Source organism: Convolutriloba macropyga, chromosome 1 (assembly GCF_964194025.1).
Source record: "Convolutriloba macropyga chromosome 1, txConMacr16.3, whole genome shotgun sequence".
NCBI lineage: Eukaryota > Metazoa > Xenacoelomorpha > Acoela > Convolutidae > Convolutriloba > Convolutriloba macropyga.
This window is the reverse complement of record NC_134468.1, coordinates 43,715,870-43,742,468: the sequence shown is the minus strand read 5'-3', so window position 1 is coordinate 43,742,468 and position 26,599 is coordinate 43,715,870. Positions and strand designations below refer to the sequence as shown.

The 26,599-nt window shown below is 34.2% G+C and overlaps 2 protein-coding genes across 2 annotated transcripts in view; both read right to left on the bottom strand.

The window, feature by feature from the left end:
* LOC142339348 (uncharacterized) overlaps nt 1–12,375 on the bottom strand; it is a 36,724-nt gene extending 24,349 nt beyond the window's left edge. The window contains exons 1-4 of the mRNA XM_075389341.1: nt 11,998–12,375; nt 11,739–11,918; nt 5,521–5,733; nt 4,894–5,155 (exon numbers count right to left, since the gene is read on the bottom strand). Of these exons, the coding sequence (XP_075245456.1) occupies nt 4,894–5,155; nt 5,521–5,733; nt 11,739–11,918; nt 11,998–12,279 (937 nt within the window). The 5' untranslated portion in view covers nt 12,280–12,375. The remainder of the gene's footprint in view (nt 1–4,893; nt 5,156–5,520; nt 5,734–11,738; nt 11,919–11,997) is intronic.
* A 4,951-nt stretch (nt 12,376–17,326) lies between these two features.
* LOC142349282 (spliceosome-associated protein CWC15 homolog) lies at nt 17,327–18,347 on the bottom strand. The gene is made up of 2 exons (XM_075400748.1): nt 18,080–18,347; nt 17,327–17,806 (listed from the first exon to the last, which is right to left on the bottom strand). The coding sequence occupies exons 1-2, from the start codon at nt 18,319–18,321 to the stop codon at nt 17,425–17,427; spliced, it is 624 nt and encodes a 207-aa protein (XP_075256863.1). The 5' UTR covers nt 18,322–18,347; the 3' UTR covers nt 17,327–17,424.
* Nucleotides 18,348–26,599: the final 8,252 nt, after the last annotated feature.

The window sequence follows — 26,599 nt, the reverse complement described above, 5'->3', positions numbered from 1 at the left end:
AAAACGTATAAAAATACACAATTTTGGGCTCAGAAACCTCAGATTTTCAAATTAAATTTAGACCTTGCCAGCAATTTCAACACACTAAGCAGTCGAGAGACAACTAAAGCCACCTTACTGCCTCTAATGAACCTTACTGCCAGCTGAGCTGCTTATCCCTTATTGAAAGTCATGCAAATATGTGCGGATATTTAAAAACACTTCAATTCTCTGTATCGAAAAGTTTTCCAACAAAGAACTACTAGCTAATTTAATTATTTCCAGAAAGCGAAAACTATTGATTGTTCACAGTTCACGGAGGAAATTGAAACAAGCAAACTTTCCAATTAGACCAATATGACGGCGAATGCAAAGTAAGCCGATAGGCAAGCAAGCCGACAGAAAAGCAAGCCGAAAGTTATGTAATAGTTATGTAATCTATCAGAAATAATACATTGTCAGCCGTTACAATCAATACTGCGCGTAGTATTATAGTGCATAATGTATTCCAATGCACCAAAGAAACAAAAATGCGTCAATTTTTAGACATCTAGTGGGAACGGGCCTCAGCAGACCGCTGTCCATGGCCATGCCTCTCATTCGCTGTGGCATGTAATCCGGAAATAGTGGGCCGGTTATCGGTGAAGCCGCGACGCGCGCCCACCGGCCCGCCAGAGTCAACTTAAAATACGGCTATCCAAAAATTTTTCGGCTTAATTGACCTCATTTTCAAAATTCGGCTTGCTTGCCTATCGGCTTGCTTGACCGCCACCCCAATATGAAATTCAATCTTATTGGCCAATGTTTGAGCGAATTTAATTGTTTCCCAATTTTCCTTGCCAAACTGCCTGGCACCAGTTTTAAGAGACTACTCTTGCAGTAATAGGGTTCCAGTACTTTACAACAAATCTTTGAAATATATCCTTACTGCAAGTCCCACAAAACTATTCGCAAGATATAAACTTTGATTGATTATCAAAAAATGATATTTTCTGATCTGACAATTTCTGCTATAGCTCAAAAATCCAAAGCTCTCAACATCATCTTTCAATTTTTTTTAAAAAAAACGGACGCCTTAAGTACTTAATCAGAAGGTTTTTCAGACGATTGTTGCAAATATTTATCTCTTGAACGCACTAAGACCACAGAAAAGTTCTAAAAAATTATGATGGCGAGTTAAAAAAAATGCATTATACCAATAGGAACGCAAATTTGTAAGGTCTATAGGCTGTCTTTTTAGATGTTACGTTTCTTTCATGAAAAAGCTTACCATCAATATGAAAGCCTTAATATGTAACGCAGGCCGGTTCTTTTTTATAAAGTTTCAATCTATTTCTAATGTTGATGAATGTTCTTTGGTTCTAAACAATTTATGGAAGGCCAGATATTTACTTTTTGAGACATTTACACATATTTGGATAGTAACTGTATGTTTTCTCTAAGAGTTTCAATTTTGAGGATCCGATTTTTAGTGAAACCATAAACAAAATATCATCAGCGTACTGGACGAGATGCCAGATTTTGCGGACGCCTTAGCTATAATCGTTACTTAAGACGTAACAGTTGAGAAAATAAATCAAAATATCTAAATTGACGGCCATTTCAAAGTTCTAATAATTCAGTCATTAATTTCATTGGATGGACAAATATAATGAACTAAACCGCTCAAACTTAATGCCAAACAACCAGCATAGCTGCGAAATAGACTTGCGTGCCGTAAAATACAGATAGAATGAGATACAGAAATGACTTCAAAAAAAGTTATTGCGGCCACCTTAAAAACGTTCAAATGGGGTGAAGCATTGAGAACATTTTTGGCTGCTAAAAGTTGTGACAAATGAGATGTTCGGCGTAAGACAAATCCCCGGCGTAAGAATTGAAAGCAATTACCACTCGGCTATCAGGTCCTTGTCACCGCTTATCTTACAATCGGTTTTGTTTTAGCGAGTCATAGTTTCTCCATTTCGGTCACGCAAAACCAAGAATTCAAGCGTGAAAAAGTCACTGATAAAGTCAAGCGAACAATGTTCTAGAAGAAATGTAAAACGAAATGTAAGACAGTGTCAGACGACAAAGACAGAAAAAGAAGAGCACCGCATTATATAGCTACGCTCAGCTTAGTTTCAAAGCTCTAATAAAAAATTCTAAAAAATTCATAACAATGCAGTAAGCCTTAATGATTGGGTTTTAAGAGTCAATCTCGTTTCCTTTCTGATATTCCCCCTTTGACCTTGACTGTATTCACAACATTGCGTATATTTGTTGGATAAATATTAAATTCTGTGGAAATATTGAGTCAGGTGAGACAGACGCCAGGCGTAAAAAGATTCAGTTAACATAAAATAGGGCATCAAAAGTAAAAATACCGTTTTCTAAAGGCGTCTTGCGTTGAAATTAAGTTTGCTGTTTTTCTTTTATTCAATGATTTAATCATTTATCCTCACATCCATATTTTGGATAACCAAGAATTAATGAATATGGTTCGCAATTCTTGGTTCCTTCAATATCCCGTCTTTCTCAAAATTGGGATACAAGCGCTTCCTCCACACTTGCCCGAAGAACAGAAGTTTGCATGCATTCATAAATGATAAAGCATAGCTGTGACAATTACCGAGATCGAACAGAATATTGTCAATTTTTTTCCTATTTATTTGTTTTACTTTCGTGTTTGTTGAAAAAAGGATTTCAGTTTTCTTAAAAATTCATTTTATAAGTAATGACAAAAACATAGCTGGCAGATTGCCAGAAAATAGCCGCAATAGATTCGTAGATCGGCAGTCTAAAAAAAACAGTAAAACAGACAGACCAAAAAAATTGGTCTTTTCATTGAAGGCTGATCTGTTATATTTTGATTAAAAATTAAAAAAAGTTATTGCTGCCTCTATTAGCTGATCTCAAATAACCTTCATTTAGAGTGACACACACCCATTTGACCTTATCTCTTTGAATTAAAGTAAATAAAAGTCAATTTCAAAGTGAGGAAGTCAATTTTGAGAGTGAGGTAAGTCAAGTGTGACCAAAAATTTAATCAAGCGAATGAACAAAAAACTCTCTCCACTAAGAGCAAAAAATGACGTCACGCATGCAATTCAGTTGAAATTGCATGAACGAATGAAAAAAAAGTGGCTGTGACGTCATATGGTCGTAACAAAAATCATGACGACGAAATAAAAAACATAGCAGGACAAGTCCAGACGTACAATTCAAAGATTTCTCATTTACTAAACAGAAAAACTAGACCTGGAATGGACTATGAGTGGATTGAGAAAACCATTTTAAAAAAAATCAGATAAAAAATAAGAAAAAAAACAGAAAATCAATGTCAAAATGCCGCATGTGAACAAAAAAAAACCACTAGCGAGAAATGAAAATTTAATTCAAACAAAAAACTAGGCCTAGAATGAGCTGTGAATGGATTGGAAAAACCATTTAGAAAAAAAAGCCGATCCAAAAATCGAAAAAACAGTAAAAATCAGAGTGAAATTGCCGCATGTGAACAAAAACCACTAGCGAGAAAGCGAATTTTTGTTCAAACACAGTTTTCTCACTCTACTTAAAATTTAGAGCGAAAAAATTTTACGCCGCAAAACCACTCGCTTATTCGCTCCACTTCCTGTTTCGGCGTGACCAAAATCACTACTCCAATTTGACTTCAAAAATCATGAAAATGTGTGAACAGATCTTAAAAAACATAGCCGGAAGAATTCCGGAAACGACTCGAAGTGAAAATCTATTTAAACGCCATCCAACTACTCATCAAACAAAACGTGCCTTCACTAATTTATGATTATCTTGAAATAAAGTCATGAAACAAAAAAGTAATAACAAAATCAAATCTGTTAAAATATGATAAAAAATCTGATCAAATTTTGTTATGAGATCCCGAAAAAACTATCTCTGCTAAGAAAACTTCATGAAAACAAGTAGTACTTACTAAAACCACTGAGGTGAATTTTGAAAAAAAAATACTTTAGGCTAAACTATGAAAAGAAAGCTCTTAAAAAACAACTTTCATTGAAAAACTGGAAAAAGTTATCAAATTCTTTAAAATTTCAAAAGCATATAAATCCAAAGAAAAATTTCCATAAGCCAATAGGGTATACATATGCTCGCAAAACAATAGGCAAGTCATAATAGGCAAAGAAACTCAGCTAAAAACAGAAAAAAACGAAAAACGGCAAAAAAAAATTACGAAAAATAGTTCCAATTTTCGCCATTTTTTTGTCATATTTCTCAACAAAAAAATGATTCTTACCCACAAAACTGTAACCAATTGTTATCATAAAATTGCTCAAGTAAAAGGGGTTTCTTCAATACCCATTTGAGCCAGTAAAACAAAATAATCGTCAAAAAACGCAAAAATTAGCCCGAAAATCAGCAAAATACATAAAAAACCTCCGAATTATCATAAAATTCACATGAATTTCCAAAAACCTTCAAAGCACTACCGAAACCAGCCTGAATTTAAAACAAAATCATAACCAAACCTCTTAACCAAATAAATGAAAAAAAACTGCTTTAAAATGCCGCACGTGAACAAAAAAATTTCACTCGCTTAGAGAAAATTTTTTCACACATCAATTTCTTGCTCTCTCAAAAACAGCGGTATGAACAAAAACCACTCTCTTTTCGCTCCGCTCTTCACTTTTGTTCAGCGCCAAAATCACTCCAAATTTTTTCACGCGTTTCATTTCCCGTTTCAAAAATCACTCCAACAAAATTGATTAAAAAAAGGACTTCTCCAATACCCCTCTTCGAGTCGTAAAAAGACAGCGCCCCAATACAATTCAAATTCTTTGAATTGTAAAAAACAAGAGAAGGCCAATAATAGCCCCAGCTATCGCTGTGCGACTATTAATAAGAAATGTTTCCAAGCAACGAGACCAATCAGAGAATTTAATGCATAAATCTCACCTTGGACAGCTAACAACAACTCTGTCCAAATGCGTCCATTGTTGACTTCAGTGACCACTTTCTCCCCTTCATGGTTGGTCTCTTCTGGTATAAAATCAGCATCAACAGGTGGACGCCTCGTAATAGTGAAAGGCTTTGCTTTCTTTTTGGGTTTGCGTTTCCTTCTATTCACTGCCCAGTAAGAGTGATACACTGATTCCCATCGATTGAAGTAACTTCGAGAGAGCCAAACTCCATGCTCTATTGATTCTTCAATTGAACTCTGAAACAGTAATAGCGATCTTCTCGCAAAAGTTACTTCGAATAAATTTTAATTATCCTTTTTTTAAAAATCAACTATTGGAATTGATAACAGATGACGTCACTTAAACAACATACATTTTCGGTGTGCGATGATTGTTTGAACGTAAAGGAATATATGATTCTCTCCTCCAAAAATCTACTGCTAACCCGACAGACTACTACATCTCACACTCATCTGTCGCTTAATTGTCTTGTTGCATAATTTTAGCCCACTTCAATTTTCACGACAGTGAACAAGCGTTCCTCAAAAAAGTAATCATATAATAACAATATTATTGAGAAAGGAACATGATACAATTTCAGACGCGGCAGAGGTTAACTTACAAACATTTCTGTGGGGACTGCTTCATCTAATTTTGGATCATCTGAGATCTCAACATCGGATTTCCATTTTGAGGACGTTTTACCGTTAGCTGCATCCACTTTTGTTTTGATCACTGAATCTGCTTGTTCGCTATTAATGGTAGTTGTGACATATGCGTAGTATGAACTTTCGGCGACACTCAGATGTTGCCACTGTTGCATACGTGATAGATCCTAAACATTCCTTCACTGATCTCTGATTAAAACCTCGCACAGTGCCCATACTCAACTTCCGAGTGCTCCCAATTTGAGCCGTTCCAAATTTAAAAATACCCGGCAAATTGCCGGAAAACAGCCGCTCTTGACCCCACTGCCCGACGTTGGGATTGAAAGAGTTAGAAAATAATGAGAAATTGAAAAAAAAAATAAAAATAAGTATTCTCATTAGATTCGATATGGTGAATTCAGCCTCTAAATTGGAGAAAAAGCTTGATTTTGCCTTTTGACCTTGAACGTATTCGGGTAAACGCGTTGAATGAAATCTGAACTCTATTCAGTTGAGGTAGAGAGTGAGGTAAATCAGAAGTCATACGTGAAGATGTGACTTACGTGTGACGAAAATACAAAAGGCAAACCGAATTTAAAAACAGCAGGACAAGCCCTGAAAAACATTCCAAGGAATTGAATCAAAAAGGTAAAACTCTGATAAGAGACCAGCAGACCAATTGATGAACAATGTCATTCGAACAGACATGGTTTCACAAATTAAGAGAACAAAAATAAAAAATTCGAAGTGTATATACTTTTAATAACAGCGCGATGAATATCACTGTTTAAGTTTAAAAACGTGAAAAAGAGCAGAAAATTTGACAAATATCAAAAAATGCTTGATATATAAGAGGCAATCAGAGACAGCCGAAATAACAAACCAAAAAATGAAAAAAACATAGCTGGCAGATTGCCAGAAAATAGCCGCAATAGATTCGTAGATCGGCAGTCTAAAAAAACAGTAAAAAAGACAGACCAAAAAAATTTGTCTTTTCATTGAAGGCTGATCTGTTATATCTTGATTAAAAATCTGTTTATTAGCTGATCTCAAATAACCTTCATTTAGAGTGATACACACCCATTTGACCTTATCTCTTTGAATTAAAGTAAATAAAAGTCAAATTCAAAGTGAGGAAGTCATTTTTGAGAGTGAGGTAAGTCAAGTGTGACCAAAAATTTAATCACGCGCATGAACAAAAAAACTCGCTCCACTAAGAGCGAAAAATGACGTCACACATGCAATTCAGTTGAAATTGCATGAACGAATGAACAAAAAATGGCTGTGACGTCATATGGTCGTAACAAAAATCATGACGACGAAATAAAAAAAAACCAAGAGAAGGCCAATAATAGCCTCAGCTATCGCTGTGCGGCTATTAAAAAATAGATGCATGAGTTTCTTGGTGTCAGTATCTTCAAAGCAAAAACCCCTTTGAAAGTTTCACTTGCCCTTAAATGTGGAAAAACTTTGAGAAACATTGAAAAATCACTTTGCGTGTTTAGGTTTGAACTACCAAAACATAAAGCACAAAATGGACAAAAAATATTTTTTGCAAAAGACCTTAATCAACTTTGTCACACGTCATAGACCTTTTCATCTTGAACTTAGGCTTCCCCGGCAGCTCCAACACTCTAAGCACTCATAAGACTCTTAAATTAGCCGTTGAGAGGATGAGGGTGGTTATTAATCCTTCATAATTATACTTCTAAAACAAATTTTAAACTTAAAACTAGTGGCCACAGGAGATATTGTATGCTCAGGTACAATCACATAATTATCTGAGCAAATATGTACAAACAAAACATACCCCGCCGAATGCCGGAAAATAGCCACCGTTGATTCCAATAAGCATGATTGGGATTGAAAGAATAGAAGATATTGAAAAAAAAGAGTTTTGTACAAAAACATTTTTTAAGTCCGATTTAATTTGATGGCATTTCGTAGTTGAACATAACGTACTTCTGTTTCTTAGATAGAGGCTACAGGTGCTATTATCAATACCAATAAGCATTAGAGATGGTAACTAAGACTTATAGGAACGACGTTCAAAAAGCGGGCATCTAAAATTGGGCTTTATGGGTTTATCCCGTTTCTACTTCTGACTTCAATTTTTTATACTGACTCTGTTCATTTTGAATTGCTTTGCTGAGCAACTGATGTTCAAATTCACTTTTAGCAGAATGAGAGAAGAGAGAAACTAGCTTAGAGAAGTCAAAAAGATATCACGCAAAATGTTGAAAAAGCGGCAAAATGAGGTAAATGACGAAACATTTTATTTATTCGACGAAGTAAAAAAACATAGCAGGACAAGTCCTGACGGACAATTCAACAAATTTTCATTGACTAAACAAAAAACTAGACATAGAACGGACTATGAGTGGATTTGGAAAACCATTTCTAAAAAAAATCAGATAAAAAAACAAAAAAAAACAGAAAATTAATGTCAAAATGCCACTAGCGAGAACAAAAAACCACTAGCGAGAAATGTCAATCTGATTCTCACAAAACACTAGGCCAATAATGAACTACAAATGGATTGCGAAAACCATTCGGAAAATAAATCCGATCAAAAAAATCGAAAAAAAAACAGTAAAAATCAAATTGAAATTGCCGCATGTGAACAAAAAACCACTAGCGAGAAAGCGATTTTCTGTTCAAACACCGATTTCTCACTCTATTTTAAAATTAGAGCGAAAAAATATCACGCCGCAAAACCACTCGCTTTTTCGCTCCATTTCCTGTTTCGGCGTGACCAAAATCACTACTCCAATTTGACTTCAAAAATCATGAAAATGTGTGAACAGATCTTAAAAAAAAGACAGCGCCCCAATACAATTCAAATTCTTTGAATTGTAAAAAAAAATAGGAGCGCTATAATAGCCGGCTGAGAAGATGAGGGCGGCTATTAAAAACAAACAGTGAGGATGATAGAGTTTCTCCACCGCTAAACTGTTTCTGGTTAATTCATATTTGCTCTAGAAAAGGAAGAACGAAAAAAACGAAAGAAACAACGACAGGAAGAAGACAAAGCAAAAGAAGGAAAGAAAAAAAGAGAAAGAAGGAAAGAAAGGACGAAAGAAAGGAAAGAGAACGAAAGAAAGAAAAGAAAGAAAGAAGGAAGCAAAGAAAAGAAGAAAGAGCGTAAAAAGAAAGCAGTATCTAGTTCATTCATATTTGCTCAGATAATTACTAAGCAAATATGAATAAAAGAAAGAACGAAAGAAAGATAAGAAAGAAACCAACAAAAAGGAAGCCTGAAAGAAGAAAAGAAAGCATTATCCTTGTTGCTACACAGAATTAAAAACAACGTGGACAAATAAAATCATGGAAGTGTCGTATTACAATCACTTAATTGAGTAAATACATCCATTATGTTCGATCAAGACATTTGATAAGGCTGAGTATTATTGTTTTGTTTATTCAAGATCAAATAAAAAGGAATACAAAGTTACGCTCGTTGGCTCATTGCTGGCCACAAGACATTCTTTTTAATCTGTAGCAGAAAATTTTTACATCAGCTTTATTGCAACTGCCAAGATGTTTGAGAATGATTAGAATTTTATTCAGCTTATACTATTTATTACCTCTATAACGTATTGAAAAACATTCCAATCTCCTTCTGAAAAGTTGTTCAACTAACAAACTTAAAGGTTGACGTCTTGCAGTTGACATCTATTAATTTCGATTGAAAGCGTTTATTGAAAAATCTTGCTTCTGCAACCCATTTAAGGACTTGAAAACAAATGTATCAATTCATAAACGAGTAGCTCGTTAATGGTTAAAATCGATTTCTTTGCTTTGGTTATCTTTTTCGGTATTAATTTATACAATCTTTTTGTTATAACTGATAGTAATACAACACATGTCGAATCCAAAAATCACTTATTTCAAAAAGACAAATACCAATTCTCTTGAAAAAAAAAACGTCAATTGCTTTTTGAGGGGCCTAAAACTGCAACTATTATTTGACCAGAAAATGAAGAAAAACAGCAAACACAGAAGATATAGTGCCCAACTTGAAAATGCAGCTCAGAAACCGAAATCTCTGATGAAGTTTAAGTGCCAAACTTGAAAAATGCATCTCAAAATCCGAAAATCTCTTAAAAGCACTTTGAAAAAAGTCCAGCCTTAAAACTACACTTTCTTACTTTCGTCCTTTAAAAAGCGGTTTTAAAGAAGTCACGACTTAAAACCACTCGCTTTTTAATCCTCTTACTACTCCAGCGTGATTAAAATCACTACTCCAATTTGACTTCTCACTGAGGAGAAAAGGTCGACAAAAGTGTGAACAGATATTAAAAAAGGGTCGCGCCAATACGATTCAAATTATTTGAATTGTAAAAGAGAAGGAAAATCTTTCGCTTTGCAGTAATCGACAAAACAGTTGTATAATAATTGCGAAAACATTTAACTAGAAGTTGATTTCCTATTAAATTTTATTTTCAAACCATAGGTAAAATCCGATATGGAAGATCAAAGAAAACCGTCAAAACAGAAGAACAACGATAAAAGTGGGCAAACCAAATTTTGAACATAACCGACTAACGTCAGTTTGCTCTCAAACGACCGGCGACTTCGTCAGTATCTAGCTACGGTTTAGTTCATTAACTTGCTACAGTTTAGTGAAGGTAGCTGTAGCTTAATTGAACTGGCGGGAGGTGAGCGCAGCGGGTGTGCCGGGGTCAATGGTTGGGGTGGGGAGGTGTAGAAAGAAGCGAGGGTGGTCTGATTTGAGAGAGGGGTGAAAGGGGGTGTCACGCTCTAAGAACCACTCTTCACACCATGACTATACGTCTCCTAATATAGTTTCCGTGAATCGTATGCTTTGATACTAGAGAGCTGAAAGGCTCTAAGAGAAATAAATTCCATCTGTGTTTATCCCATTTTTGAGGACAAAAAGTCAAATGGGTCAGACAAAAAATCGGTAAATCGAAAAATCGCAATGAAAGGACAGTGGAATAATATAATTGCTACAGACTTCGTTTGAGAGCAATAAATCATTATTTTGGAAAATTGGCGCCTATCAAATATGTCATAACCGAACAAGGTCGGTAGAACTGAGAACAGAAATATAACAATATGATGACGAAAACTATTAAATTACACTTCGGCAATTTCGCTTAACTATTCAATAACCTAATTAAATGTTCTCAATTAAACCGTAAAACAGACATAAATTTTATCGCCAAAAACCGAATTAGAGAAAAATTGCAATGAGCTACAAGCCCTCCATTTGACCAGAAAGCCGTTCATTGAATTTCCGAAATTCAGCTCGTGCAAAGCATTGGAGGTTAACAGTAACAGAAATGTGAAATCGATACCTCTAGTGGTTCATATGGAAAACGAATTAAAATTACTAAACAGATTTAAACATTCGCAATAAGATCATTAAATTCTGTGATGCTGGACTTTCTCAAGAACGAAAACTACATTAAAATTGTAAATCCAAAATGCATGGAGTATTTAAAAGCATAAATCTAGCTTCGAAAATTATTTCTTTTAGAACTTTCATACTGAAGGCTGTGGTAAGACTATTATTCTCTGTCATAAAAATTGCCGGTCGAACTTTTCTCAAACGACAGGCAAGCGGTTGGCTTCATCAGTATTAGCAACGGTTTAGGGGGGGGGGGATAGCTTTAGCTTTTTTGAAGGGGCGCGGCGTTGGAGCTCGGGGGGACGGATGTTGGTTGAAGGCGCTGGGTTAAGGGTGGAACGATCTGCAGGGGGATTGGGGAGGGGTTGAACTGGTGGTGAGGGCTGTGGGAGGCATAAACGCGAAAACAAAACAGGGAAATGTGAAAATCGCGTAAAACTCGAATACCTGGTAAATTCCGTGACTTTTTGACAGCATAATCTCGAAGTCTTGCAAATTAACAACTCAGAAAAAAGAATCTTGACCTAGAGCCCTGGACTTTACCAATTTATCTCGTACTCTAGCAAAACAAACCAATTCTTGGATATTTTAAATAAATTGCCCTGATACAATTAAAATCTTTAGTTCGGAAAAAAAATTGCGATGAGATTAACACTGGCTACCGCTTCGCGGTTATTCATATTCGAACAAACTATACAGCTTCTTTGTTTATTATCCATCTGTTAAATACTGTTAAGCTTGCTGGTAATTTGATTATTTACAGCCTCAAAAAGGCATTCAAGGGAAATCACGCCAATAATTCTTCATGTAATTTACCTTTTCCTCAGATGTACAGGCGCAAGGAATGATTACACGACTCTCTGATAGAAGCGAACTGGCTGATTTTTCAGTTTTTCCAGAGGACTCCACTTTGCTTTTCGCTTTGAACGACAAATACTTGTAGTAATTACTTTCAGCATTACAAAGGTTCTGCCAGTTTCTAAGCTCGGCACTTTCCTGAAACAGATTCCGTATTAAAAACCATCCTGAAAATATCAACAGCCGTCGTATTTAATGATCAATGTTATCAACTTACTACTAATAAGGAGTCCACTATTTCGCAACTAGATTCGACCGAACACGTGTTTAGCAAGGCTTCCTTACTGTCAACAGTTTCTGAGGCTGTATATTTAATTGCACTTAAAGAATCCTGAGTTGATTTTCTTCGCGTTGCCTTCTTGCGCTCTTTTCTTGACACGTGTTTGCAAGACTTTGTCTGTTGTTCAAATGAATCCATATTTTGCAGTTGATAAAAATACGACGCCTCGCTTTGTTCAAAAATGGCCCGCTTCAACCAAACATTGTCAACAGACACCATCGTTTTTAAGTTTTGAAGGACACTAAATCCTCAATCGCATATTGAAGCACAGGATCTGTAATATAGCCATCACTGACATTCATCAAGGGACAATACATACATTTTTCAAAGGAATGACGAAGACACAAAATTTTACCGAACAAAATATGAACAAAGGCAGAAATGCTGTTTGAACTACTGCTTCCGTATAAAACCTGTAACTTAATTTTTTAAAAATAAAAAAACTAGCGTTTTAAGATTACCAGAAATGAGAACAATAACAATCTCTTGACGAAAACCCTTAAATTTTATTTCGGTAGTTTAGCAATACTATTCACCCAGCTTCCTAATTTAATGCCCTGAATTAAATTCTGAAACCGAAAAAAAATTCAGAGCCAAAAACCGAATCAGAAAAATTGCAATTACCAAAAAGCCGTTGATCGAATTTCAGAAATTGAGCTCGTTCAATGCTTTAAGTTAACGAAACGTGAAATCGATACATCAAGTGGTTCACTAAGAATATCATTTTGATGTACCAAACAAAAGTGAACCGACAGATATTGACGAAAAACACGAAATCGCATTGCAGTATGTAAAATTTCAGATTACATGGAAAAGAAAGAAATTAAAATTACTAAACGGATTTACGCATTCCCCATAAGATCAGTAAGATATCTGCTGATAGATTTTTTCAAGAACTATATTACAATTTAAAATCCGAAATGCAAAGCAGAAAAACTAGCTTCAAAAAATATTTTTCCGACCGACTTAAGTGGGGAGAGGAACTGTATACTCAAATGGGTTTTTGTTCAGTCAATTTTGGCCGGTCAATATATTCATTGTAGAGAGTTGCTATAAGAAAGCCCGCGCACCGTATAACAAGGAATTAAGATTTTTTGAATTCTTTTTTTTCTAAGCAGTTATCGAGGTTCAAAGATTTGTGAACGTAGGAATGATATCCGTAGTTTTTGTTCAAATTTTACGGAATTTTGCACAATTCACGTCGGTTACTTTCTCTTTTGATCCCGAAAACTATAGCTTAAATATTGATGCAAATTTTCAAAATTTAGCCTTTTTTTCAACAAACGGCACCAAATGTTTCTCCGCCCCAATTTTTCGAGGTTACAGGAGGTACAGACCTCCAACAGCCGACAGACTTTTGAATCAACTTATGAGGGCTAGTTCAACTTCCGTTTCAGAGTGTATTCCAAAACAATCCGAAACAGAAGTAGTCTGAAACGGAAGTTTCAGAGTGTTCTGGAATAAAGACTTGCCGGTTTTTTTGCTAATTTAAAACAATCATTATGCAAAATGAATCTTTCGATTTTGATATATTGCCATTCTTGTTGCCAAGGCATCTTATTTGGTTACAAGAGGAATAATTAGCTGTTCTTGGACGCTTCGCATTATCAAGACTAGTTCTGGTCTCTTCGTGGTTTTAGACTATCAAAAATTATTAAGTTTCCGTTGAGGCAATGTCTTCTTTAAAAACTAATTTAGCTATTTTTTGTTCTTTTTCTATGTTCATTACATACCACAAAAAATTTCCAATCGAATGTTCAACTACTACCCACTCACGTTTTTTGTCGAAATGAGGCCCCATGACCATAAACCAGGTTTCAAAGGAGAAATTCATGGTATCTATGACAAATTGTTTTCTTAAATTCCAATTGAATTCTGGTGTTTTGCCTGCATCTGTTGTCCTCTGCACTCTCAAGATTGCGTATCAATAAAAAAAATACATTTGTCTTTTCTTAATGGTATGCTAGAACATATATAATCCTTTCAATTGACATCTAATGGCTGTTGTATTTGAAAATAGTTGTTTTAATAAAATCTGTTCACTTTTTAATTTTGCCACTAGTTTTGAAATTCTGTCAACCTGTTGCTCACTCTCAGTAAACAAAAATCGCATCTTCCTACTGGTGAGTGAAAAGTGAATTTCTAGAGGTTATTGACTTCTTAGGTTATTTCTTAAATTATTGGTTTCATGGCCTCAATATCACGGGCTCTAATATGTTTTTCTACTTTCAGATGTTTGCCCATATTAGAAGTTTTTTGTCTCCTTGTCCGATTATCAATTAAATAACAGGTCAAACAACTTTTGTAAAAACGCTTGTACATATAGAAGGTGTTAACTGCATAGCTTATGATTTTAACGGCTTGGAAACCGTTTCCTTGCGAAACAATTGAGTTTTTGGTTTTACTGTTACTTGTCTTTCTCATTTGCAATGCTATCACACATTCTAGATAATGGCAGGTCATATCGGCTTCTTCCGGATACAAATCGTATTTCAAGATTTCAGTTGATTGCTAATGATAAATGACTTCCAAGTATTTTGTGATCATTTTTTGTCATTTACGCAGAGTCCCTTCTCTGAAACGGGGGTTCATTGATATTTAGAAATAATTCAATTAAATAGTCGTGATCAGTTCAATTGATAGCTTATGATTTTTGCTTAAACAATACGTTTTTGTAACGTTGATTGGAATTTTGAGTTCTGTCTGCACACGTTGTTTATCTGTTCTCTTAAGACATAATCACCATAATTTGAGAGGTACAATTTGCCTCCCATGAAGTTGAAAGAATTTTCTGACTTACCATAGTTGAAAATTTTCTTTCTCTTCCTAATTTGGTTCACAATTAAGTCAGAAATATGAGCGGTATCGGAATGTTATGTGCAAACGCACATTACCGAGCCTCCTTGTTTCTTTTTAAAAATCTCATACTGCAGGCAAGAGTTCGCCAAATCTGTAGATCAATGAATTTGAAAAGACTGCTGTTCTCTGTTAAAAAAACTCTCGAACACCGTAAAAATGCTATTCTCTGTAATAAAGATTTGTCTCTAACACAATTTGCAGAATCAGAACAGTTAACACAAACATGAGCAAATAACGTTGGGCGAGTTGTTCTCAAACGACTGGCAAGCAATTGTCTTCGTCAGTAGCTAGCAAGTTTAGGGAGACTAGCTTTAGCTTTTCTGAAATGGCGTGGTGAGCACGCCGTAGGGGGGTAAACTCTAAAAAGCGTCCTTCACACCATGTATTTATTTCTCGAAAAACAATTTACGTGGAGTCTAGAAAGACGAGAGGCTCTATAAGTTAATACCCTCCATGCTTGGCCTGTTTATCCCCGTTTTTAAGAACGGAAAGTCAAAAGTTGGACAAAAATCGGTCAATCAAAAAAATTGCATTTAAAGACCGGGGGACGAATATAATTGCTACAAACTTCGTTCGAGAGCAATTAAACCGAAATTGTCTGACGGAATTTTTTTTTCATGCCTCAGTTCTTTATATTAATTATGAAAATAACTCCGATTTAAGTCAGTATTTAGAGACTCCATCGCCTTTTAAACGAACTTAATTGAAATAAAAACTTCCTGCGTCGTTTGAACTGATTCCCGAGAACGTGACAAAAAGCTAGTCTCGATTCTTTAAATTATGATGTACAATAACTGCTGCGGACCACCTGGAAGAAATTCCGTGTTATCACTTCCAATCTTCCTAATTGTTGGGTTTCCTCGCGATAGAAAAATCTACTGAGATAAAACAACTATTTGATATTGAAATTGATGATCAATTTTGCTATATTAAGACGCTTGCTTTTTGCTCCAATTTTTTCACATGTGGATATCCACTCAATTGATTGCAGAAAAAAAGATAATCTGGCCATAAAAACCAGGACAACCTTATTAAATTCATCCAACTCTCGCTCATCACAGTTAAAAAAAACATCAAGAAAAACATAACTTCTGTGACCCGTTTCAATATTTCATAAACTGCCGTTTTTTGAGATAATTCTCCCCAAAGACAAAATGGCAATTTATATAGCTAGAACAAATCAACTCCAAAACTTAATAAATATTATAAAATTAAATAGAGTTTGCTTCAAAAGGAAATGGAAAAACAAAAACATACCCGGCAGATTGCCGGAAAATAGCCGCCGTTAACTCCAATAAGCATGATTGGGATTGAAAGAATAGAAGATATCGAAAAAAAAAGATTTTTGTACAAAAACATTTTTTAAGTCCGATTTATTTTGATGGCATTTCGTAGTTGAACATATTTCTGTTTCTTAGAGAGGGGCTACAGGGGCTACTATCAATACCAATAAGCATAAGAGATGGTAATTAAGACTTATAGGAACGACGTTCAAATAGCGGGCATCTAAAATTGGCTTTTATGGGTTTATCCCGTTTCTATTTCTGACTTCAATTTTTTATTCTGACTCTGTTCATTTTGAATTGCTTTGCTGAGCAACTCATGTTCAAATTCACTTTTAGCAGAAGAGAGAAACTAGCCTAGAGAAGTCAAAAAGATTTCACGCAAAATGCTGAAAAAGCGGCAAAATCGTAAAGCAAAAAAAAATTTTCATTGACTGAAAAGAAAAACTAGACCTATGTTAATTTTGAATTGCTTTGCTGAGCAACTCATGTTCAAATTCACTTTTAGCAGAAGAGAGAAACTAGCCTAGAGAAGTCAAAAAGATTTCACGCAAAATGCTGAAAAAGCGGCAAAATCGTAAAGCGAAAAAAATTTTCATTGACTGAAAAGAAAAACTAGACCTAGAATGGATTATGAGTGAATTGAGAAAACCATTTTAAAAAAATCAGACCAAAAAAAGAAAAAAGAGAAAATCAATGTCAAAATGCAGCATGTGAACAAAAAAAACCACTAGCGAGAAAAGAAAATTTAATTCAAACAAAAAAATAGGCCTAGAATGAGCTGTGAATGGATTGGGAAAACCATTTAGAAAAAATCCAATCCAAAAAATCGAAAAAACAGTAGAAATCAGAGTGAAATTGCCGCATGTGAACAAAAAACCACTACCGAGAAACCGAATTTTTGTTCAATCAAACACCGTTTGCTCACTACTTTAAAGTTGGAGCGAAAAAAATTCACGCCGCAAAACCACTTGCTTTTTCGCTCCATTTCCTGTTTCGGCGTGACCAAAATCACTACTCCAATTTGACTTCAAAAATCACGAAAATGTGTGAACAGATCTTAAAAAAAAGACAGCGCCCCAATACAATTCAAATTCTTTGAATTGTAAAAAAAAATTAGGAGCGCTATAATAGCCGGCTGAGAAGATGAGGGCGGCTATTAAACATAACAGCGGACAATTAAAAAGTTTTCTCAGTTGAATTTACTTGTCTATAAAAATATCTATTTGATATATTTGGTCAGAAACTTTTTGTGGAACTCAGAGCGCAATGTGTCGTTGACAAAGCCTTTGCTCTTTTTATCTTCTTCATCTTTTGCGCAGTTTTTAAAAACAACATCATCGTCCCATCTTCTTTTGACCTTGAAATCTGCCGGTCCATTTTCAGTTCTTTGCAATAAAGGATTTCCAGTTAATATATTTTCTGTTCTGATCTTTTCTGATTCTATTTTCTTTTCTTGTTCTTTTTTCAACATCTCCTGGGCTCTTTCCTTCTTTATTCGATTCAACTCCGCTAATAACTCTGCCTCGTCATCATCATCGTCACTGCCGTCGTTGCTCTCAGGGTCAGAGTCGACGGGATCGTCAATATCCAGTAACTCAGGCCTACAAGTATGTTCATGTTCAGTAAGGTACATAGCAGAAACGGATCTTTTCAGTAGTTTAGGGAAAAAGGCTCGTAGTCTTGGACGCTTGCAGAAAATACTGATACTAACGTTAATTAAATTGGCGTTCTCTCGTTCTACCTACCATAACTTTTGCAAGTAAATACTATAAACACAAGGCGACTTTATTACGATATTTGGAACTTTCCATTATATCCCCCTTAGTGGTCAGATAACCTGAAGTATTTTCATAAAGTATAGTCTGAGCATTCACCTGTTGCGCTTCCGACTTCTTGAGGTTGAGGAGCTAGATGCTGCAGCCTCTTTCTCGTCTAATTGTCGCTTCAGATCTTTGCTGCTCAGATCATCGGAAACAATCTGTGTGTCCTGTCGATACTTAAGCTTTGTATGACTAGGTAAATCGCGACTAGAGTACTGCTTGGATAAAGTAGAAAGGTCTCCTCTTTCGCGGCCTCCTTTAGCGGGATCAAAAGTAGGACGAGCTGCAGTAGTCATTCACTCTGCAAACAATCGGACATTGAACTTACTTTTAGAACCTAAATAATGTGAAGCACTTGAACACCTCCGGTAATTCTTCGCATATTCTAGGCACATACTTGTTCAATATAGAGAAACGACGGAATTTCTGCAAAAGTCAACAGTTCCTGGAATACGAAAAATTGGTTGAAAATCGCACCGAATCTTCTGACCAAGTGCCGATTGATCACAAGCAGTGACATAGTTGTGTGGCAAGATCTAATAAACAACAGCATTGTGAGCCACAAATCGAAGAATTACAGACCAAGTCGTGTTCAAGAGCTGAAGATCTACTTACTACGAATAAGAAAAATTTAAGGCAAGTATATACTGTCAACGCACTGGAACCCCTGACTTTTTCAAAGAGTTACTGAGCACTTGAACACTGGTTTTGAGGTAGGGCTATTATTGGCGTTCTCCTCTTGATCTTTTTACGACTCAAGGAGTGTTGGTTTACATAGTCTTTTTTTACCGGAAGTACTATTCGCCCAGGCGGCGTTTTGACCTACAAGCGAAAGTAAAACTGCCTTGTGAATTATTTATTTCTGTGAGAGAAATCTTTTGATCATACGCTTCGATCAGTGGACAATTATTCCAGTCTTTTAAGAAAAAGCCTCATATAGATAACCTATTTTAGCCTTCTTTCTCCATTTGGTTAGTTTTTTAACTTGTATTTTGTTTTTTTTAAACAGTTAATGATTGATGCTTCTTTAAAATTTAACTTTCTGAAATTGATACCACAAAGTTTTGCATTGTGTAATCCGAATTATCTCAATTTTTCGGTTTATTTTTGGATTATTCTCAATAAAATTTGACATCTATCCTAGAAAGTATTTTAATTTCTCGAATCTCTGTAATCTCTTTTTAGTTTTTAATTTAGTCAAAAGATGTCTGTGTATTGTTTTTGATATATGTTTGCTAAATGAATAAAAATACGTTTCTATCGCTAATTTTTTGGAGTGTATTTGAAACAGGATGTAAAAGTCAATGCCGCTCGTGTAAACTAAATTTTTAGGTCAAACAACTGAACGAATTGAAGAGCAGAGAAAAGAGAGTGACATTCTGGTCACATCGTTTTTGAAAGTCGCGCGAGAAAAATATGTGTGAAAAAAATTTTGTTAAGGGAGCGAAATAATTCGATTACGAGCGGCTTTAAAAACAAATTCTAGTTTTAATTCCAACGTTTTCAGTCATTTTTCAGCTGTCATTTTTTTTACCAATTTTCTGTTTTAAGCTTATATAGCTTATTGTGCTCTTCAAATTTAAAGCTTTTGCGTAGATGTATGGTTGAAATTATTTTTTGTCCAGAAGCTTTGTTCGTTTTGCTATTGTTGAAAGATTTCAATTGTTTCTGTTGAAGAAAATTTGAGCAAATTCTTGACTAAATTCGTGACAGATTTTCCAATTTCTCTTTCTTTTTAAAGCTTTTGAATAATTGTTCCAATGTTACGTTTCGTGCTCTAGTTTTCCTTGGTCAGTTCTTACTTGTTAATCATTAGTTGTTGCTACTATTAGGTGACCCGTCAAATCTAGACAGAACAGGTTTGAGTTGAAGATTCTACACTGATTTTCCCTCAGGTTTATTTGCTCTAGGCAATTGCCAAGAGTCGTTTGATATTTTTCTCCTGTTATGTTGACGAAGGTCTGATCTAACTTGAGATCATCTTCAAAATTTCTCAAGTAATGAATAGGACGCATCTTGAAAATGAACGGGTCTCTTCAATAAAATAAATTTAACAATATTCTGATTTTTTGTTCTTTTCATATTTTACTTATTTATTACTTCCTTGTCAAGTATTGGCACGCTGACTGGTTGAGAATATAAATAGCGTCTTTTCAGATTGATGATTTGCAAATTGCATCTGTAGAGAGTTCTTTAGAGAATAAAGTTTATCAGTTTTGTCCCTAATCATCCCATTTCCTTTTTCTCGATTTCCTCATGAACCCTATTGATTTAGTTTTAGATCAATTTTTATTTTTTATTGCAATCTATCGGTATCACTGCTCTTCTGCAATTATTATTTTTGAACCGCAACAAAAAATTTGTCAGATGGTGTTCAGATTTTGTCGGTTAGTTTTTCATGATTTTTTCTTTTGTTTTTTTTTTCAATATTTTTGTTAATTAATTAGAATGTGCAAGAGGTCAGCGAGGATAGTCAATAATCGTTTTTGAGACCGTTTCAAATTTCTTCCGGCTATGTTTTTTTTTTAATTTCGACGACGATTTTTTTGTTACGAACATTTGACATTACAAACATTTCAAATATGCTTTTTTCAATCGTTCATTTAATCTTAAATGGAGTGCCTGCAGGAATTTACTTCTAACTCTTCATTGAGCAAGTTTTTTGTTCATTGACTTCAATCAGTTTTTATCAAAAGTGACTTTCTTCACTCTCAAAAAGGACCTCCTAACTCTGAAATTGACTTTTCCTTACTTTAATTCAAATAGATGAGGTTAAGTGGCATCTATTTTTTCCACCCCCTGTGTTCTTCACGCCCCCGGTAGAAATCAAACGTTTTTATACGTTACATTAATATGTAAAACACAGCACGTGATTCTGGAGGGAATATATAAGCCCACTAAGCTGAGTGACAAAACAGAATGGAGCCGTCAACTGAATCTGCATCACTCTAAATATAGGTTTGTTGAGAAGAAGTGTGAGTTTCACACTTTTATAGAAAGATCATTAAAAAAGCTTGGTTGCAAGGTCCAAAACCTTTTGTTGAAAAATTAATTCTTTTGCCTTATTCAAGAAAGACACAAATTTGATAAGCGTGAAGGAAACAATACAGAACTTTGATAAGACAAATCTCCAGCTTTGAAAAATATTAATAAAATTGACATACCAATGTTGACTTGGTTAATTTACCACGATGATAAAACCGAGATCTCTTAATTGGTACTGACAAAAAAAGTTTAGTGGGAAACTGATCATCCATGCAGGTGGACTAACTAACCACTTTATAGGACTTTATTTTAACTCAATAATTTTTCTGCATAATATACTTATTAACTCGACTTGTTCCTTTTCACTAGTATTTTCACTAGTATCACGCTCAAAAAACTAAAGATCAAATATTTTGTGAACGGTTGGTTGCTTTACATTAGTAGAAGAAGATATTTCGTGGAAGGCCAGTGGTTTAATTTTGTCATTGAAGAATGGTTTCATTTTCGACGTTTAATCGCTGAATTTCAATGGAAACCTGTTTCTCAGCTACAATTTTGATGTTTTTACACCATTTTAACATTTTGATATTTGTTCTGCAAATTAATTTAATTTCACGAAACTCATAATCTCTTTTTAGTTTTTAGTTTGGTCAAAAGACGACTATGTTTTGTTTTTTATAAGTTGTTGCAAAATGAATATATGCTTTTTTTATCGCTAATTTTTGGGAGTGTATTTGAATCAGGATGTAAAAGTCAAAGCCGCTTGTGTAAACTAAGTTTTTAGATCAAACAACTGAACAATCTGAAGAGCAGAGAAGAAAGAGAATGGATCTTTTGTTCAGATCGATTTTGAAAAGGGACGACAAAATGTGGTGTGAAAAAAGTTGTTGAGAGAGCGAAAAATTTTGATCACGTGCGGCAATCACAACAGTTTTCTATTTTTCAACGAAATGTGTTTTTTGTAAAAATACAAACTGTTAATTTAATTTAATACTATGTGTTACAAGCGATTTTAACTATAGGAAGAAATCGCTTAGAGATGAAAATTTTTCAGTTTTATCCGTCATCATCCATAATCCTCGATTCTCTCTTTATGAACCCTTCTCATTTAATATTAGGTCAATTATTAATTTTTATTGCAATCTACCGGCCTTAATGCTCATCTACAATTAATTTTTTGAACCGCAACAAAAACTAAATTTTGTGAGATTGTATTCAGATTTTGTTGGTTAATTTTTCTCCAGATTTTTTCTGATGGTTTTGTCCAAATTCTTTGTACAATTATGTAAAAGGTGCGTGAGGTCAGCGAGGATAGTCAACACTCGTTTTTGAGAAATTTCCGGATTTCTTCTGGCCTTTTTTTCCTTCGTTGTCAATTTTTTTTTGTTACGACCATATGACATCACAAACATTTCAAATATGCTTTCAATAATTGTTCATGAAATTTTATCTGCAATGCGTGCAGGACATTACTTTTCACTCTTCAATGAGCACGTCTTTTGCTCGTTGTCTTCAATTAGTCTTAGTCACTAGTGATTTTCCTCACACTCTTGACTATCAGAAGCAAATATTTTTCTTTTAGATTCCAATTTCAGCTTTTTTATCACCAATTTTCTTTGCTTTAAATCTTTTTAGCATATCGTGCTCTTCAAATTTTAAAGCTTTGGCGGATTTGTCTGGTTGAAATCATTTTCTTCATCAGATTTTGGTCATTTTTGGGCGCTAAAATTTTAAAATCTTTTTGACATAGAAAACTTGAGCAAATTCGTGGCTAAATTCTTAAAAATTTTTTCCAATTTTTCTATGTTTTGAAAATGTTTGACTACTTCTTCTGACGTAACGCTTCTTGCTGTAGTTTTCCGTGGTCATTATTTTTCGGTATTTATTGCTAGTTTGAGCTGACCCTTCAAGTCTAGACACAAAATTATACTGATTTTTCATGTCTTATTCTTCTTGGCAATTTCGAAAAGTCGTTTAATATTTTTCACCTGTTACGTTGATGAAGGTCTGATCGAACTGAAGATCAATTAAAATTGTTCTGAGTAATGGAGTGGACTCTTCAAAGCTAAACAGGTCTATTGATTTGAATAATTTTGAACATTTTTCGAATTTTTTAAAGATTTTTCTTCTTTTCATATTTATTTTCATTATTTTATTTCTGTGCTAGAGAAATCTTTTGATCATACGCTTCGATCAGTGAACAACTTTTCCAATCTTTTAAGAAAATGACTCACATAGATAACCAATTTTAGCCTTCTTTCTCCATTTGGTTAGTTTGTTAACTTGTATTTTGTTTTTTTTTTGAAACAGTTAATGATTGATGCTTCTTTAATATTTAACTTTCTGAAGTTGATACCACAAAGTTTTGCAGTGTGTAATCCGAATTATCTAAAATTTTTGGTTTATTTTTGGATTATTCTCAATAATTTCTTCATTTTTGAACTTTCATCGGAGTTTCTGAAAAATCAGTGTATACATATATATTTTACAAATTTTTAAAAATTTGACAGATATTCTAGAAAATAATTTAATTTCTCGAATCTCTGTAATCTCGTTTTAGTTTTTAATTTAGTCAAAAGGATGACTGTGTATTGTCTTTGATATACGTTTGGTAAATGAATAAAAATACGTTTCTATCGCTAATTTTTTAGAGTGCATTTGAAAGAGGATGTAAAAGTCAATACCGCTCGTATAAACTAAATTTTTAGGTCAAACAACTGAACGAATTGAAGAGCAGAGGGAAGAAAGAGAGTGACATTCGGGTCACATCGTTTTGGAAAGTCGCGCCTGAAAAATGGGTGTGAAAAAAAATTTGTTAAGGAGCGATATAATTTGATCACGAGCGACTTTAAAAACAAATTCAAGTTTTAATTCCAACGTTTTCAGTCATTTTTCAGCTGTCATTTTTTTTACCAATTTTCTGTTTTAAGCTTATATAGCTTATTGTGCTCTTCAAATTTAAAGCTTTTGCGTAGATGTATGGTTGAATTTATTTTTTGTCCAGAAGCTTTGTTCGTTTTGCTATTGTTGAAAGATTTCAATTGTTTCTGTTGAAGAAAATCTGAGCAAATTCTTGACTAAATTCGTGACAGATTTTCCAATTTCTCTTTGTTTTTAAAACTTTTGACTATAAGTTCCGATGTTACGTTTCGTGCTTTAGTTTTCCTTGGTCAGTTTTTACTTGTTAATCATTAGTTTTTGCTACTATTAGGTGACCCGCCAAATCTAGACAGAGCAGTTTTGAGTTGAAGATTTTACACATATTTTCCTTTAGGTTTATTTGTTCTAGACAATTGCTAATGGTCGTTTGATATTTTTCTCCTGTTGTGTTGATGAAGGTCTGATCTAACTTGAGATCATCTTAAAAAATTTCTGGAGTAATGAATAGGACGAATCTTGAAAAAAACGGGTCTCTTCTTTGAAACAAATTTAACAATATTCTGATTTTTTTTGGATTTTTGTTCTTTTCATATTTTAATTGTTTAATACTTCTTCGTCAAGTATTGGCAGGCTGACTGGTTGTGAAAATAATTTGCGTCTTTTCCAATTGATGGTTTATAAATTGCATCTGTAGAGAGTTGTTTAGAGAAAAAATTTATCAGTTTTGTCCGTAATCATCCCATTTCCTCCATTTTTTGTTATTACTGCTCTTCTACAATTTTTATTTTTGAACCGCAACAAAAACTAAAATTTGTCAGATTGTATTCAGGTTTTTTCGGTTAGTTTTTCATGATTTTTTCTTTTTTTTTCAATTTTTTTTGATAATTAATTAGAATGTGCAATAGGTCAGCCAGGATAGTCAATACTCGTTTTTGAGACCCCTCCAAATTTCTTCCGGCCATGTTTATTTTTATTTCGTCGACAATTTTTTTTTGTTACGACCATTTGACATTACAAACGCTTCAAATATGTTTTTTTCAATCGTTCATGCAATTTTAAATGGAGTGCCTGCAGGAATTTACTTCTAAATCTTCATTGAGCAAGTGTTTTGTTCATTGACTTCAATCAGTTTTTATCACAGGTGACTTTCCTCACTCTCAAAAAGGACCTCCTAACTCTGAAATTGACTTTTCCTTACTTTAATTCAAATAGATGAGGTTAAGTGGCATCTATTTTTTCCACCCCCTGTGTTCTTCACGCCCCCGGTAGAAATCAAACGTTTTTATACGTTACATTAATATGTAAAATACAGCACGTGATTCTGGAGGGAATATATAAGCCCACTAAGCTGAGTGGCAAAACAGAATGGACAAAACAGCAATTTTGACTATAGGAAGAAAGTATTTAGAGATGAAAGTTTTTCAGTTTTATCCGTCTTCATCCGTTTTCCTCAATTGTCTCTTTATGGACTCTACTCATTTAATTTTAAGTCAATTATTAATTTTTATTGCAATCTATCGGCATTACTGCTCATCTACAATTATTTTTTTGAACCGCAACAAAAGCTAAATTTTGTCAGGTTGTATTCAGATTTTGTTGGTTAGTTTTTCAAGATTTTTTCTTTTGGTTTTTTCAAAAGTCTTTGTATAGTTATGTAAAATGTGCGTGAGGTCAGCGAGGATAGTCAACACTTGTTTTTGAGACAGTTCCGGATTTCTCCTGGCTATATTTTTTCGTTTCGTTGTGAATTTTTTTTGTTACGACCATACGACATCCCAAACATTTCAAATATGCTTTCTTTCAATTGTTCATGAAATTTTATCTGCTGTAAGTGCAGGACATTACTTTTCACTCTTCAATGAGCACGTGTTTTGTTCGTTGTCTTCAATTAGTTTTGGTCACAAGTGACTTTCCTCACACTCTTGACTATCAGAAGCAAATATTCTTCTTTTAGATTCCAATTTCAGCTTTTTTATTGCCAATTCTCTTTGTCTTAAATCTTTTTAGCATATCGTGCTCTTCAAATTTTAAAGCTTTGGCGGATTTGTATTGTTGAAATAATTTTTTTCATCAGATTTTGGTCATTTTTGGGCGCTAAAATTTTAAAATCTTTTTGACAAAGAAAATTTGAGCAAATTCGTGGCTAAATTCTTGAAAATTTTTTCCAATTTTTCTATGTTTTGAAAATGTTTGACTACTTCTTCTGACGTAACGCTTCTTGCTGTAGTTTTACTTGGTCATTATTTTTTGGTATTTATTGCTAGTTTGAGCTGACCCTTCAAGTCTAGACACAAAATTATACTGATTTTTCATGTTTTATTCTTCTTGGCAATTTCGAATAGTCGTTTGATATTTTTCTCCTGTTACGTTGGTTGATGAAGGTCTGAATTTAATGAAAATCAATTCTAATTGCTCTAAGTAATGGAGGGGACGAATCTTCAAAGCTAAACAGGTCTCTTCAATTGAATATATTTAACAATTTTCGGGATTTTTTTTTAGATTTTTCTTCTTTTCATATTTTATTTGTTGATTTCTTCTCTGTCAAGAATTGACAGGCTGTATGGTTGAGAATATAAATAGCTGTTCAATATATTAATGTCTCGACAGTTGCTTCCTTAGCAAATATTACTCTTTCAGCTCTTTTATTAACAATTTTCCTTGTTTGAAACTTTTTCAACTTAGTGTGCGCTTCAAATTTTTTTAGCTTTC